This window comes from Erpetoichthys calabaricus, chromosome 1, assembly GCF_900747795.2.
Source record: "Erpetoichthys calabaricus chromosome 1, fErpCal1.3, whole genome shotgun sequence".
Classification (NCBI taxonomy): Eukaryota; Metazoa; Chordata; class Cladistia; order Polypteriformes; family Polypteridae; genus Erpetoichthys; species Erpetoichthys calabaricus.
Genome location: NC_041394.2, coordinates 54105528 through 54123339, shown reverse-complemented (window position 1 = coordinate 54123339; position 17812 = coordinate 54105528). Strand labels below are relative to the sequence as shown.

At 38.3% G+C, this 17812-nt stretch overlaps 1 protein-coding gene across 2 annotated transcripts in view; it reads left to right on the top strand.

Annotated features, from left to right (window-relative positions):
* ebf2 (EBF transcription factor 2) overlaps positions 1 to 11291 on the top strand; it is a 145717-nt gene extending 134426 nt beyond the window's left edge. Inside the window, exons 14-16 of one of the 2 annotated variants that reach the window (XM_028799604.2) lie at positions 536 to 718; positions 6034 to 6195; positions 9214 to 11291. In XM_028799604.2, coding sequence (XP_028655437.1) covers positions 536 to 718; positions 6034 to 6195; positions 9214 to 9245 — 377 coding nt within the window. In that variant the 3' untranslated portion in view covers positions 9246 to 11291. The remainder of the gene's footprint in view (positions 1 to 535; positions 719 to 6033; positions 6196 to 9213) is intronic. The other variant, XM_051928327.1, reaches the window with a different exon arrangement.
* The last annotated feature ends 6521 nt before the right edge of the window (positions 11292 to 17812 follow it).

The window sequence follows — 17812 nt, the reverse complement described above, 5'->3', positions numbered from 1 at the left end:
GTGCACCAAACAGGCTCATTTCTTTACCTTTGATTTGTCTTCTCCACTCTCCAGTGCACTGTTACCAGCAATGTGCATTTTGGGCAAATTTAGCAGTTAAGAGGTTCACCTTTTAACAGAATGTGCATTCTTCACCAAGTTCTGTAAGAATCAAAAGCTTCACTAGATTCCTTAGAAAAGAAAAGAAAAGAAAAGAAAAGAAAAGAAAAGGAAAGCAGATATTGATCAAATGAGGAACTTCTGAGTAAAAGAAATGGGCAAAAAGAACATCATTTTGAACTTAGCAGGAATTGGCTTCAGATTGAAAAAATGGCTCTGAAGAGCATATGCTGATTGACGTTTGTCACTGTACCTTAAGTGTTCCAAGTTTTTTTTACTGCACTAGTGGTTCAAATCAATTACTGCAAAGCTGTGAAAAGTTTCTGTGTTATTATTAAATAAATTGTTTTAACTATGAACAGGTAAATTATTATTATGAATTATATGAAATCAGCCAGAATTTATTAAATGCGATTGTTTTTTGTTCTTCCATCAGGTTACATTAGGAATCCAAGCAGTTTGTCTCCACGAGGATACCCTTCAGCCTCCACCCCCCAGCAGTCTGGCTACAGCAGTTCAGGCAGCATGAATGGTTATGGCTCCGTACCCATGTCTAGCCTGGCCGTGCCAGGATCGCCTGGCTTCAGTGGCACCTCTCCAAATGGCTCCCCTTATGGCAGTGAGTGCTTCATTCTTAACAAATCACTCGTTAATTGGGCCTACTGACATTTTTTTGCAGGAAAATATCCTCAGAAACATAATCTTCTGACACACATTGTGTTTCTAGCTTTCCTTTCACTTTTAAAGTAAAATACATTTTTACCTTTCTATCTTTTTTCAGATAGTCTAGAGTTCAATTTCGTGTACACACATGCAGTCTATTTAAACACATATTACATACTTCAGTCCCAGGACTAATCCCAACAGTACTGAAAGGAAGGGTGCCAGTTCACCATGTGGCACACACACTGCCCCTCACCTGCACATCGTCATCTGGAGCAAGTTGAGAGTTACCAGTCAACCAACGCAGACAGACAGACAGATTATCAGTTCACAATTTTAGCTTAGAACTACAAGAGTTTGCAACTATGCCAAGTAGTGTACCACCATACAGGAATTGTAAATATTCCTAATTCTCTCTTATTTATGATATACAGTATACAGGTGGGCCTTGATTCACAAATGAGTTCTGCTTGTGTGGAGGCTCACAGCTCAATTTTGTATGTAACATGGAGCTTCCACTGAAAATGGAAAAATCTGCAAAAATACATGGTGCTTTATTACTAACTTTTACTAACCAGTAACGTCTCACTTGACTTGAGCATTCATAGTTTTCATCCTCTTTCTCTGCACGTTTACCTTTTGTTTGCTCAGAGGTTGATGTGCTTGCTGTTTCCTGAGCAGCTCTTCTTTTCTCCACCCTAGCGCTCCTCTTCTTCTCTTCTTTTGTCAGCACCTGATTAAGTTAGTGTTTGTGTTGCAATTACTTAGTACATTTTTCTTTAATCTTTAATTTTTCACTTAAGCTCACACTTAAGTTTTCAATCTGCCTCAAGAATGATTTAAGATATGAAGAGGTTAGGAAAATGATGGCAAAGGTAGTAGGGATGAGAACGGCGCCTGTACACATGCGCCACACGCCTGCCCTGCTGGCTACTGCCAAGACTTGATTCTACAATAAATAAAAATAAAAAGAGGAATAAACTTGGAGGTCAATCATCACCCTGAAAGCGGACAGTAGACGTCAAGCAGTATGTGTACCAAATTTCAGGTAAATAGGTCAAACGGTTTGCGAACTAAAGCTGATTTAAAATCCTGGACAGACAAATGAACAGCCATGGTAGCGTATTATATATAAAGATTTTACAGAAAAGTGTTTCAAATTTATTAATAAAATAATAGTGAAAGTTATTGTACTTTAAATCATAAAACACAAATAATTTAAACTAGTATATGCTACAGGTATATACACTATTTTCGATCTTTTGCTTAAACATGAGCTTTTGATATTGTCACAGAGTTAAAAAAGCTGTAATGATGGCATGGAGACCCAACACTTAACTGATGTTTGATCCCTCAGGAGAGACATGCCACTATACAGCTTTACTCCCTGTGATGACATGGTTAAGACACGTACTTGGTAATGCTGGGAATTAGAAGCAACAGTTTCTACTGCTAAGCTAGTCACTTACTGATCAGGCTGCTTACCTGTGAAAAGCTTGGGTTGCTGCTGGAAGAGATGTTGGTGAGGCCAGCAGGGGCCGCATACTCTGTAGTCTGTGTGTGGATCCCAATGTTCCAGTACAGTGACTGGCACACTGTGATGTAAATATGATGCCATCCTTTGGATGAGATGCAAAACCGAGGTCTTGACTTTCTGTGGTCATTAAAAATCCCTGAGCAGAGTAAGATTTATTCTAATGTCCTGGTTAAATTTCCAACCACAGTCTGGTGATTCTGGTCCCCAAATTATCTCTTGTCACTTACTGGCTAACAATCTCTCTCACCTCTTCACCACCTAATAGATAATGAGTGCTGTGCCTACTGGTACAATAATGGCTGCCTTTGGATCATCCAGATGGATTCTTCACATTGGTAGTGGTTGAAGTGGTTCACTTTATGTCTGCGTGTAGCACTTTCAGTAGTGTGAAAGTGCAATATAAATGTAAATAATAATAATAATCATTATTGCCATTTCCAATTGGTTTCATATGCAGTTGAAAGCAAAAAATGATAGAAAACAGTGGCAAAGTCTCTTCTGCGCAGCACTATTTCACAGCATTAGTGATGTGACATTTATAGATTCATCTGCATCAAAACTAATTTGTTTTATTGGTAAGTAAAGAATATGTCACTAGATGAAAACTAATTCAAATTCAGTTGAAATGAAAAAAATGGGAGGTTTCATGTGCTCATTCTTATCAGTGGAATTGTTGTTAAGTGGAGCCCACTATAACCAGAGACCTGCCTGATATTAAGCAGTTGAGGCAAAGTTAGTGTGGAGAGAAAAACGATAGAGATGGTTGACTTGCCACAGCACATGCTTAAGTTAAGTTTAATTCATTCTTGTTTAAATCTTCCCATAATCTGCCAATGACAGGTGCCATCCTTTAATTCAGAATAGGCAGGAGCCATCTACATGTAGTGATATTCTTCACATTTTATATTCTTGTGAGGCGCCAATGCTAACCACTGTACCACCACATAATGCACACACATAAATGTCTATTTATTCAAATTTTATATTCACACATCTATCCATTTGTTATTTCATCCACTTCATGGTCAAAACAGCATTGAGTTCAAGATCACATTTTTAAAAATAAAACAAGAACATTTAATTCAGAACATTTAAAGACAAATCTTAAACAAATTCTGGTTGTAAGATACACACTATATATTGGGGTGGTCAGCTCCAATCCTGAAAAGCTACAGCGGCTGCAGGTTTTTGTTCCAACCCAGTTGCTTAATTAGAAGCCAATTCTCCCCAATAAGAGATCTTATTTAATGTCTTGGCTTGATAGTGTTTTAACTCTGCCGTATCAGTTCAATCTTAAATCAAAGATTTGTTTCCCTCTTTAATGATACATGTATCATCCAAGAGATTTGAAGCCTAAAACAAATGATTAATTTTCAGTTCTTCACTTTAGTTTCTTTCTAAATAATTAATTAAACCAAATAGTGAATGATGAAAGCACACGGGTGGAAACTGAGACAAACTAGTTGTAGACCTGCTGGTTTCTTTGTCATTTGCATGTTAATTGCTAATAAACAGCAGCTAAAACATTGAATACAGCTGTTTAAGATTAAAATAAGCAATTAAGGGTTCAAAATCTTAACAAGTGAGACAACTAAAATGAAGCAGAAAAAGGTCACATGAGCAGTAAGTGCTTCATCGGTGACAAATGATTTCTCATGAAGCAACTGGGTTGGAACAAAAACCTGAAGCCACTTGGCCCTCCAGGACCAACATTTCTCAGCAAATAAATTAAATGAAGCTAATTACCAGCAAAAACTAGTGACTAATTAAGAAAATAGTTAGAATGAAAACCTATAGCCACTGTAACTCTCCAAGATTGGAGTTGGCCACCCCTGCTATATATGTTTGGGCCTGAAGAGCCCATCTATGTGTCTATTTTCCTGACTCACTTTTTTGCATTTCTGCGTCAACAGTTTTTATCCTGGTAGCTTCAGGTCCAGGAAATCAGTCCATTACAGGCAACACTTCTGCAGACGCATACGGGAACAATTTTAAATTGTAATTAAATCTTTGTGCATGATTGTTGAATGTGGGAAGGAAAAAGAGAAAATCAAAAAGGGAAAAACCAAAACTGCACATGAGTGGTTTTGGAATTCTGTAAGGTAGTGGTACCTAACAATACACCATCGTGGTGGCCACTTTGGAAATGGCTCTTTGCATCCTCAAACCACAAACATGTAATCAGAAATTACATATGGATCACTTGGAGTGTATATTCCTGTATAATAAGAATAGCAATGTCACTGTTTCCATTTTCCCTAAAGGATTTTTCCTCTTCTAATCTAGATCAGTAAAACTTTGAAAAGCAGCAGACTTAATATTATTTCGAGCAGGAGCCATGCAATCCACGCACTGACTTTGTGTTGATCTGCAAGCCAAGCTGTGATATTCCTCTTTATCTGAATCACCTCTGAGAGGTTCACTCTGGTGAACTTACTTTATAATCAAATCCATTTTAACATTTCCTTTTAAAAGTATTATGAATTCCAGGACCATTCAACATTCTCTGCTAGACCACATCAACAGTAATTTGCTGAAACCACTTGGGAGAAGAGATCATTTTTAGTTAATCTATGTAAAGGATTCCCATGGTTGTTATTTTTTTTTTAATGACCCATGAAGACATTTTTTCTGAATGGAAACAATCATCCGGTAATGAAATACCATTTCAGATTCTTCCTTTGACAACGGCTGTGGTTTTCTGTGAAGCCTTGCCTATAGTCATGTATGTCTCTGGAATTCTATGCAGAACATTTGGGATCTGTGTATTCAACCATTGTCTAAAAGAGATTAGACATATGTGGCCATTTATGACACCTTATTATTATGGGATGATGCTCAAAGATGGATAAATGGATGAAATTTATGTCCACCTCAGGAGAAAGTGATCACTTGGCCAGTGCTGTTTTTCTATCACTTGTGTAGTAATGACTGGGAAATCACTTTGTGGACAGTGTGAATCTCACTGATATGGCCATTCTCTCCAAAAGTGACACATTTCTGAAGTTTTAACAAATGATTTATTTATCGGTTTAAGTATGATTTTTTTTTCTGATTTGTGTATTTCTATTGCACTGACAGAAAATTTGTGAAAGGGAAGGCATCATCTTGTTATAATGAATATCGTGGGGCCCTGGGATGCAATTTTTTCTTTATATTCAAATGGAAATATTTTTGAAAAATGATCCCAGTTCATAAAAAAAAGTTGTTAATAATGACCACTCCAAAGGTAGAAGTGTGCAATAAATCATTAATTACCATTAGTCAGTATAAATCAAATGTATTTATTTTACTGTTTCACAGCAGTCGGCACATGTTTCAAGCTAAGTATTAATGCAATGTGAATACATGAAGTTCTTTTTTGTTATTCTTCCGTAATGGTTGAATGCTTGCTTGCCATTGCTTTGCACCACACATGCCTTGTCACAAGTTTGCCCATCAATCCCTGTGATTTTCTTTTCATGGCTCATGGGCACACAATGTTAGTGTTATTTCACATTCAGGCTTGTCGGACTGAGTCACTTGCAACTTTTAGTGTTCTCGTTCTTCTCAGTGCAAAGCAAATAAACAACTTTTATTAACTCAACACTAGCAATGTCCTTCTTGTCTCAGGCAGTTTTTTTCTTGTTGTTATTATTTTCTTTTTAATGATGAGCCACATTGTGGGCATCTATTGGCTTACACTTTGACATCACGCCCTCATTCCACCTTTCCTCTCCTCTCTCTCCCTACAGTCATGCCATCCAGCCCAACGGTCCCAGGTTCTGGATCCTCTTCCATCTTACCCTTCTCATCATTCCCCTCAGTCAAGCAAAAGAGCGCTTTCGCGCCAGTGATCCGACCGCAGGGCTCCCCCTCGCCGGCTTGTCCAGGCACTGGGGGGAACAGCTTCAGAGGTAATCCTAATACGCTACTTTTTTCTGTAAAGAAATTAACAGTTTTGTAAAGGATTGTGACTTTAACTTTTTTGTAATCATTCATTTTCACTTTCAAGCTGAAGGGCTAAATGAATTTAAGTTTTACAAAGCAGTTGTGTTATTTGGGCTTTGGAATACTTGGCTAATTAACATTTCTAAGTATCCTGATTTGTTATTTTCATTGGCATAGTCCTTAAAGGAACATATGTGTGTAATGCTGTAACAATATGCATATTCTAAACTACGCAGCTCAAACTAAAAGAATGAATGTTTTTACTTGTTTTGTCCAAATTTGTAACAGTGAGACATCACATTTAGCTCCTACCTGAATGTTGCAGATGCAAACAATAAACATGCAGATATTAGTGATTTAGAACAGCATGAGGTGGCAGCCTTGTGGCTTGAGGGATACGAGTCAGATGTCTGGGTGGCTTTGGATGCTCTCCCAGTGTCCCCATGAATCTGTGAGTACATGAGGGTGACTGTTGACTCTAAGTTTGTTAATGTGTGTCAGCCAGCAGTAGACTGGCATCCAGTCCTATTTTCGCTTTGGGTCCCAGTAATGCTGGGAGACCGTGTCATAGAATGGAATGATGGATAGCTGTTGGTAATTTTGTTTAGTTTGTATTTAAAATTAGAATAATATCTATTTGAAGAACACAATATGCTTTTTCATTTTTTAATTCACAGCTAGATAATCAAATAATATAACTGTCAAGATAATTAGAAACTTTTTAAATAATAAAAAGAACATAGAATGGTTTTCTAAAAAATACGAAGGCCATTGTTCCATGGATCCAGCTTAGACAACACAGCCTGCAACCCTGAAATTTTTCCTTAATGCCAGTCAAAACAAGTAAGAAGTTTCTCAGCTTCGCATTTCTTTGAAGGTGAGCCGCCTAATACAGTTTAGGGTGGGTATCAGATTGCCCTGTCCAGGACTCGCTGTCAGCATGCAAGGCCCTCTGGGAGTCTGGTCTGAGGCGGTCAGCTCCCAGAGAAGACGAGCTTCATTAACCCTCTTTTAAATCCCAGACGCCCGGAGACAGGCTGGCAAAGCAACAGACCCCCCCCCCCCAATCGACACCCCCAGCCCTTTTGATTATGGAGAGAAAATTAACGTGTGCCCTTTTCACACAGCGGTGTGTTTTTGGACAGGCAGCTCAATGTGTTTAGTTTTGGAAGCAAAATATGCTTCCTGGTTTTACTGAACACAGAAATAATGGGAATATTGTGGTGTGGATTAAGGTAGCCGCTTGTATTCCTTCATTATGTTCATATAAGGCTTCCCTCAGTGGATGTAATTTTCAGGATTTTCTATTATAGAAATCCAAAAAGTGAACAAATTGAAAGCACTGAAAATAATAGCATTCCATCATAGTGAGACTACTGCTTTTAGTTTAGGAAGTCTGTAAGGATGCTTTTTATGACTTACAGTATATTTAATTGTGTTCTGTGGATAGTGTGATATAAAAGTGCATTGGACATTGAACCAGTAAGATGCTGGTGTCTCTTATTTCAATGTGTGACACTGAGCAGTTCGGTAAAAAATTAATGTAGGTAACTATATTTATCTTGTAATCTGCTTTGGATTAAAAGTGCCCACCTAAGCACCAAAAATATTCATAAGTGACGATTCATTCAGTACTTTCAAAGGCTTCAGCCATCCTGCACAGTCACTTTGCTATACAGGACCATGAGCACTCACACCAGTAGGTTCAGGGACAGTTTCTACCCTCAAGTCATACATCTCCACAAAACCTACTCATGCTGACCATTGCATGAACGTTCCTGAAGTGTGTTTCTTACTGTATATCACTCACCTGATGTTGTACTTACAGTGCTGTATTCATTGTCTGTTTTTGTATTGTACTGTCAGTAGTAGGGGCGGACTTGCAACTCATTATACTCATTATACTCATTGTACATATGACAATAAAGCTGAACTTTATTTTTTACTGTCATCAACAATACTTACAATATTGTGTGCAGCCCAAGATACTCAAATGCTGGGCCTGAGGCTTCCTGCAACTTGATATAAACCTGCTGATTGACCTGTTTATCGTGCAATGTGCACAAACATGTCATTCTGTACAGCACCATTCCATACCGAACATCCTGCTTGAGTGCTGCATGAGTACACTACACTTGTTCACACTTTGTGCAAATTTTCCCAACTCCCAAAGTCTACCATACCCAGTACCTTTTTCAAGTTGTTTGAGAATGATTGATGAAATTTAAGTCCAAAGGTAAAATTTAGACTTGGTAATCATTTCTTATGTTGTTTACTGTGTAGTTATATTCCATGAACAGACACCCAGCACCACCTCAAAAATGACCAAGAACAGTCTGAGTAGATTTTACTCTTAACTTGGACCACTGGCAGGAGAAGTGACTAGCTAAGGGTCAACAGGGAGTCGGAGTTTTGGACTGAATTGGTCACTTTGTGAACGTATAGTGTCTTGGCCACCAGGCCACACTGAGTGCTTGACACAAAAAACGTGTTTATGTAAGTGCTTTGGGTAGCACCTACCCATAATAACATAACATAAATTCTCAAACCTGCTTACCAATAGCAGAAAAGAGAATTTGACAGTTCATTGACATCATTATCTATACTCAATAGCTTGCACTACTTCCTCATAGCCTCTCACCTGGGTTCAGATTCCCACCCAGGTGCTGCCTATTTGGAGTTCGCATGTCCTCCTATGTCTGTGTGGGAATGTCAATTTTCTTTCCATATCGCAAAGTTGGCTTGATAGGACTTTGTACATCCCCCGTGAAGCTCTTTCACCTCATCCAGGGTTGTTCTTGGGATGATGAGAAGTTTGTCTTTCTTCATGGAATGATGTTTTTTTCCTCAAATACAACTGAACAGAACAAAAATATAAATACTTAACTAATTTAATCATGCAATCCAAAACAGAATTTAAAAAAACACACACACATCTCAACTAATGATTAAAACAAGTCTCCCTTTCTTGTACTGTTTTGCAGCCATGACTGGTCTTGTTATCCCACCAATGTAAGAGACTTTTTCTTGGCTCAGCTGATCGACATCCAAGCAGCGACGCATCAGCAGACCTGGGCTGTACCTTCAAATGGTAGTGGACTGACGGCCACGACAGGCATGAATGTGATTACATGGACCCTTATTGTGGCTTCTGGGGGATACTCTTACAGTGAAGTAGATTGATGAGACCCCCCAAAAAGCTGTCTTTCCAAGCACAATGGCACAAACAGCTGTTATCTGGATATTTTGGAATAGAAATACATAGAAAAAAGATTGAACAGATTAATGGGAAAAAGCCAGATTGGAAAGCAAACTGTATAAATGCAATATGGACCTTACAGGAAAGTGACTACGATGATTTTCTTTTTTTATATTTGCTATCCCTTCTTCACGTATGAACTATACCAGGCTTTTCTGGGGAAATAGTGAATCGCTGTTACCGAAAATTAGGACGCTCTCAGGAAAGACTGACCCATGGAGCTCCTCTGCGGTTCATTATCGACGATTCTGGCTCCAGTACAATCACAGAACCTTGACGTTGGCAGAAAAGCCAACCAGCCAACCAGTCAGCCAGCCAGCCAGCCAGCCAGCCAGCTTCACTCACATCGCTGCATTTTCCCATGAGTCCTGGATGCCACTTCATCTGGATGAAGCTAGAGATTTAGCGCTTGTGTTTGAATGACTGATTGATGTGACCCTGTAAACGCTTCTTTTTATGTTATTTAAGTGAGAATGTTAACTTATTACTACGGTATAACTAGAATTAGGAATAATAAAACTTTTGTCTTCCTTTTTAAGATTAATATTATTACAGTTCTTTTTTATAAACTGTTTCATCTTGTTGCATTCAAATAATTGAATATAAACCAGAATAGTTAGTTCATTATTTAAAAAAGAGACTGGTGATAATGATTTAAGGAGAATTGTGGCAATTTTCTTTACTTTATTTATATAATCACATTCTAGGGTAATTTGAGAAATAATACATGTTGAGCCTCATGTATTCTTGGCAGATTTTTAAAGAGATGTGGACTTAAAGAGTACTCACTAATGGCTGGGGTGATTCTAATAATGTTGCATTATTTTTCATGGCTTTTAATGGTACGTAGAGAAAGGTGTCCTCTGCTCAGTGCACCTGATTAAGAATGAATGCCAACATAGGACTGGGGTTACCTGTAGTTGGAGGGCAGTGATATTGGTGTGTGCCTATTTCATTGGAACCCGAAAATGAAGTCCCGTCATCTGCCTTACGAGCTTCTGTCCGTGTCTGGAGTGGCAGATGCACTGTAGCTTTCATTAACCACTTCACACACTTTAATGAAATGAATGAACAAACCATTCTCAAACCTGCTGGGTCAGGGAAGACATAGCCAATGTCAGCAGCTTTAATGCAAGGCAGGAACGCGTAGTGCAAAATGCACCACAAGAGCAATGCCAATTGGTCAGGAAAAGTCCAGTGATGTGCTTATCCTTCAGACCACACCAGCCATTCATCTTGGACCACCACACTATTGTTGACCCCTGCTTTCATCTAAGTTTTTATCAAAGGATTATAAAAGGGAACAAAGTGTCCCAGTCCTACAGGGTGCCAATGCCACACCCCAGACTGTTTGGGACACAAATCTGCTGCACTGCACATGCAAGCACAATTTAAATATCCTAGGAAGCTGATCTGTGGGAAGTGGGAAAGAAAAATCCACGTGAGTCCACACAAAAGGTGGCCTGCCTCAGAACTGGACCAGATCTATCATAGTCCTACTACATTTAAAAAGAAAAAGCATCTCATCGATATTTTAAACTTTAGAAATCTGTTTATCGTACTTGCAAATTAAAAGAATGGACATCTTTTCTCAATGATCCTGTAATTTATAATACTTACTTTACGGTAGAATTCCTAACAGCAGTAGGACATGTCTGGGGCCCATCTTAAAGTCCACAAATGAAACAGCAGTTTGTTCTCTAATTTAATTGATTTAGTTAACAAACTGGCCACAAAATGAATAACTCAGAGATTTCCATTGAAATTAGCATATCAGAAATGTCTTCAGATGAACTTCCCGACTGTCAGCGTCACTTCACTATGTGCAGGGTGCAGGGAGCTGCCCATTCCTTTACACTTCTATTTCTTTTCTCAGCACATTGATTATTATGCATGAGTTTCATATTATTTTATATATATATATATATTTTCTGTAATTAAATAATTGTTTTTAATTTTGTATAGATTTTTTGTATTGTATTATTATTATTATTATTATTATTATTAATTATTGTTATTATTATTATTTTATTTTTTATTATTGTTGTATTATTTTAAAGTTTATATCCCTACAGTTGCTATGCAGTAAATACTTTTATAAAAAAATAATATTTACAATAACTCTTAGGCTTTACTATTACAAAATGTGTTCAGTATTACGAAGGAAAATTGCAAAATGCACAATTTAATGTTGAAACAGAAAAGGAAATAAGTCAAATAATTTTCAAATAAAAAATTCATACTGTGTAATGACTGCTTTGGAGTAAAATTCATGTGTTTGTACTTCTGAGGACCCCGGACATGCTCGGACTGACTTTCAAACTGGATTAGTGCATAGAGGAGGCAGGCTTGGTGTGTGGTGCTGCCAGGACAAGGCACAGGGCAGTCACTGTCAGTTATGAATGCAAGATGGGAGAGACTGTCTTACAGGATGCAACCTCTGTAAAAGATTTAGGGGTTCATTTTAATACAACTTTTTCATCATCTAAGCAATGTGTAGAAGTCAAAAATAAAAAGGTAAGTGAAATGTTAGAATGTTACCATACTAATGGTTAAATATAAATTGAGGGACATTATGCTCAGACTATATAATATATTCGTAAGACTACATCTGGAGTATTGTGTGCAGTTCTGGTCACCACGGTACAAGAAAGACATAGCAGCACTTGAAGCTGTGCAGTGGACAGCAGCCAAGTGCATCCCAGGACTTAAGGACATGCCCTACTCTGACAGACTCGGAGAATTAAACCTATTTAATCTTGAACAGAGGAGACTACTTGGGGACCAAATGGAGGTCTTCAACATTCTCAAAGGCATTGATAAAATCGATCAATTCCTACAACTTCATGGTGAATCATGTAATAGAAGACATCAGTGGATATTATGGTAAGAGAATGTAGGACTGAAGCCAGGAAGCACTACTGTACTTTACTCAAAGAGTTGTGGGATCTGGGAAAAACTACTGAGACATGCAATTGAAACAGAAACCTTGACAATCTTTAAGAAGTATCCGGTAGAGACATTGTGACAACATAGCTATTAGCTATTAGCTATTAGCTAAACAAATGAGCAACAAAGGACTGAATGGTCTCCTTTAACTGTCAAATGTCTAATGTTTTTATGAGGTAGATAGTAAAATGGCCATTAACACTTGATAGTGTTTATGTGGGAACAATGACCCCAAGTAAAGACTTGTGTTCATTTTAAACTGGTGGCTTTGCTGTGTGCTTATCATCTTTTAGGGTCAGTACCAGGAGGATACCAGAATTTTTCAGGCTAGTTATTGCCGCGACTGGCAGTGTTGAACCTCACAGCTGGAATTGTCCTTCTAGTGACTACATTTTTTTTTGTTTTGTTTATGGAACATGCATGACAAAGCAATACACCCAAAGAAACCTTCTGTATTGTTTGTAGCAGTTTCATTTACATTTGATAAGAAACTTCTGCATTTTACTGTAGGAACAAAAACAAAATCAATGAATCATAGAATTAAGCTAAAAACCCAAAAATACAGGCCATACAAACAATGTGCCTAAATGACAATCAGAAGAATGAGCCAAACTGCACTCTGCTTAGCAATTTTTAGCACGTCCTTCTGAGCATCTATTGAAAACAAAACATATAGCAGAGACAAATGCAAAACGAAAAGAACCTAAGCTTAAAAAGTTGCAACTTATTGGGTAAAATGTTGAACACTGCATGGAGATCATGCTAACCTTTTATGGAACAAATTAAAGAGATAATGCCTGGCACAGGAAGGATGATCTCATTACCATGAACACCACTAACCCAGAAGAGGAAAAGAATTAGCCATGGATGCAGACTTGACACCTTTAAAAGAATCCTAGACTAACAATCCACAGATTGATGATGGTCAGGAAGTAAGGGGAGACTTCTACTCAAATGACAGTGACAAAGATGGCACAAACAGCACAAGGGACCCATGGTAGGTGACAGTATGCTAGCACATGTTCCTGACCCCAGATCCTTTGAAATAATTCTCTGGTACCAGATCTACTTTAAAGGTGAGTACTTTTCTTGCACTTACTGTAAACAAATGAAATAATTCTTAAAAATAGTGGATAGCATTCTTGGAAAAAGTATATTTTTAAATATAAAGGTTGCTGTGGAATGGATCAAATTAGCTTGTGACTTGTTTAAGAGACTTTTCTGTTATGATTCTGTATACTGGCAAATTTTTGTACTTTTTTTAAGCCTCTTTTGAAAAATAGTTAATTTCCATTACAGTTTTTTTTGGGATACTGAATCTGATTTTTCCACTAATTTTATTATAGAAATTGTTTCAGCTATTAGAAAACATTTTGCCCCACTTTCGTCACCATTTTGTTTTTCTGTGGGTATCACCATTATGTATTTCCATCATCATGAATCGATGGCAGTTGCCATCGATGTGGTCCTGAAGGTTTTGTGGATGATGTCATTGGCTTGCCACCATTAGAATCAGCACCAGATGATTGATAATCAAATTAAACTCTTTATGAGTGAGTTAGTTGTGCTGTTAAGACTTTTGCTTTCGTTTCTCTTACTACGATTCTTGGGTTTAGATTTGGGTTTTGTCGTTTAACAGGACTGATTGTTAGTTTTGACTTTCTGCTCTGTTACGGTTTCTCTCCTGATCATCCCCTTTACATTTGGTAGCAGCTCAAGATTTATTTTACAAAGCTTGTCCAATGACACCCTCCCTCTTGGGTGTGAAGGGTTGTGCCATTTACCTGAAGATGTAACATTAGGTGAGCCACTAACTCAGAACAGTGTACTGCAAGACTAAATCAAATACATTCAATCCTTCCAACCATTGTGAACTTTCTCCTCCAGTTCAGGGCAATTGGGACTTGTAGCATCAGGGTAGCAATGCCAGGAATGCCAGTCCATCACCAGGCCAATTCAAAGTGCAAATCATTCCACCAGTTGTTTTCACTTCCTAGAATTATGAACATAAGAAGTCTGACAAACAAGAACAGACCATTCAGTCCATCATGCATTTCAGCTTATTACCTGCAAGTTGCAGGTCTATTGGCTCTGCTGGCAATTTGTTTAATTTCTCCCCCCATAATCTGTACATTTATTGCTGAAATATCCACTGCAGGAGTGAACTGTAAAGATGAAGGGCTGTAGAATCAATGTGGCACATAATATAAAGAAACACCAACTGGAAAAAATGTCCTGATTACTGGTAAACCTCCAGTGAGGGTTTTCTTTTTTAATCTCCGCCTCCCCCCATACAGGTGTCCTTCCTGTATCTCTGCTCCACACTCCAGCTCAGTAGGTGGTGGTAATTCACCATTTATGTTGGTCTGCCAACTGCCATAAAAACCCAAAAGAAGAAGATGAAGAAATTAAGTGAATGGAGATTGTTGGCTTGAATGGCCCATTCTCATCATAATTGTTTTGTTACTTTAATGGTCTTTTTACAAGTCTGGGGTGAATAATCAATGGCAAAATAAAATTTAAGCTCGGATTAGCTGATCATGTTATTATATTCCTTACAACTCAGGTGGAATGGCAGCCATTGGGACACACAAAAAGGGAATACAGAAGGGGGTTGTGACCAAAGAGGACATGTTTGTGAGGAAATCTCCAACCTCAAGAAGAACCTTAACCACAACCTGCCTTCACACCTGGCCTTGTGTTTGTAGGCTTTGATGCAAACAAAACCAAGCCACATCTCCATCAGAAATACACTAGAAAATACGTTTATGTAAAATCAGCTATCACTGAACTGGACTGCATTTTCCTTTCTTTACAACAACATTAATGATGGTTTCTCCATTTTACTCTCAAAGATGAGTTGGGTCCTATATTGTGTCAACGCTGTCTTATTCCGATCTCTCAGATGGAATGAGTGGGTTCAGGAAGTACATGAGTGGGTGGGCTGTTTTGACTGCGCTTGTCAAACTAGAGCTAGAAGAACACTCACTCAGAAGAGATGAACACTATGCATGCTGTTTTAAAATTGAAGAGGAATTTAACTGGAACAGGAAAAGCCTTCAAGTGGATGTCTGCAAGACCTATACGTAGAAACCAAAACGACACCAGAAAAATCGAACTGAATCCCCCCAACGGGAGCTGATCTAGGATTCTAGAAGGTAGCTTGCCTGCTTTGAAATGACTTCTCATTGCTAATGTAATTAGCGGCAGTACAGCAAGGGCTTAATTACCAGTTTCTAAGATCAAGTAATTAATGTTGTGCCAGCAAAACAGCAACTGTTTCATTAGCATGGCACTCAGGGTGGCGGGGAACCTCGGCCCGGTGTGTGCGACAGACTGAAAGACGGCGACGGCCTGCCTGTTAACGTCTTCAAACACGTCGGGCAGCTGTCAACATCTGCCGGCTTGTTAAATTTTAAATAATATTATGAATAATAAGGGAATAGATTCTATGAGCTAATAGCCTATTAACACTTACGTATACCGAGCTGGCACTGAACTTCTCTCGTTTGCATAAATAAAGCCTCAGCTGAAAACAGGAGATTTTAAACTGCAGTGGCATAAATGTGTGAACAAGAGAGGTCCTTTTATAAAATGGCTGCAGTAATCTTCTCAAAATATGAAATTATTTGGTAAACACTCTGGTCATTATTCAGTGTCAGTTGGTGAGGTGACCAACGCTGCAGCCACACAGCAGGATAACCGTATGAATCTAAAACAAGGACGACTGATCAATCAGTCATCTAAATCAAGGAATGAATGAATGAATCAATAATCAACTAAACTAGTCAGAATCAAGTAATCGATAAACCAGCCAATCACTTAACTAAATAATCGGTCAGGGTTATTGATCGATTAACAGTAGTTAGAAATTTGATTCTGTTCATCTGGACAAAGTTTTTAAGTGGGAGAAATATTTCGAGACTTATCCAAGTCTCTTCCTCAGTCTCAATTGACTGCAGGTTTCCCCAACCTTATAAACAGTACCTTTGCTTAATCACAGAGACTAGCACCATTGACAAAGGGCCAGTTGATCAGTGATATGCAAATTGTCCACTGATTATGAGGAAGAGACTTGGATAAGTCTCGAAATATTTCTCCCACTTAAAAACTTTGTCCAGATGAACAGAATCAAATTTCTAGGATTTCCTTACCTGGATTATTGAGCATGCATTGAGACAACAGTAGTTAGCACCTGACAAAATGAAAAAAGCTGAAACAAATGTTTAAAGTCCAGAAAATGAAGAGACAAAATGGAAATCAAAATCTTGTGTGATCAGAAGCCAAAAATTCAAAAATCCAATGTGTAGGTCTAAGATCTTAAGGAGGCAGTTGGCAGTGCACTCCCATGAAATCAGTCGCGTAATGTGACATGCCCAGTGACTCACTCCAACACTCGCCCATCAAACAGGTTTGACTTTGTTTGTCTTTAGTCAGAGGGGCAAGCTCTGTGTGCATGAGAACTGACAACAAATGAATGATCATCCAGAAGTGCAATGCATACAAAGTAGTGATGACAAATAAGCAGTGTAGGCGTTTTGTACCTAACAAAATGAAGTGGAGCTCATCTGTCTGAAGTCTCGTGTTTTACAATCCACAATAGAATGGAAAAAGAAAAAGGGAATGAAATTGTGATTGAACTCACCAGGCCTGCTAACCTTTCATAAAGCAACTGCACACTATTGGCTGTCAGAAAAAGAGGCAAGAATAATCTGTTTTTGGAAAATTGTTACCAGTAACTAAACGTGACAAGCCCAGCAATTTTCAGTTGTGTAAATTGACATGGTTTGGCGACAAGATCAGTAACTGCACTCATAATCATAGATACCCCGTGGCTAGAAGTCACCTAATGTGCCATTCATTGGCTTTAGTCGTAAAAAAAAGAAAAGTTCTACTTCCCCAAAAAGATTCTTTAGCTGGTTAATGTCACAATCATGGACACCCGCATCGCCTCAGTGAGGGCTTAAATGGAGTCGTGGTCATAACATCAAATGATGCAACTCCCAGTCTTCATGCAGTAGCAACACAAAGCCATTGCTAACAAAATGCACCATTTGCCAACACCACGAAAAACAAAATGGCGGTAAGGAAAGAAAATAACAATGGCAAGTCCAAAGCAACAAAATGCAATGCCTAGTGTTAAGAACCTGAACCTGATGTTCATGACGTCCATGTTGAAACTAAATATGAAAGTTCAAAATGCAGCAGAGCACTTTATTGGATTTTGGGCCCTTTTTATAATTTCCTGCTGTACTATTTTTGTCTCTGTGATGAATTTACTTTTTGCTTTATTTTTAGAATTTTTTATATATCCATCCATTCTCCAACCCGCTATATCCTAACTACAGGGTCACGGGGGTCTGCTGGAGCCAATC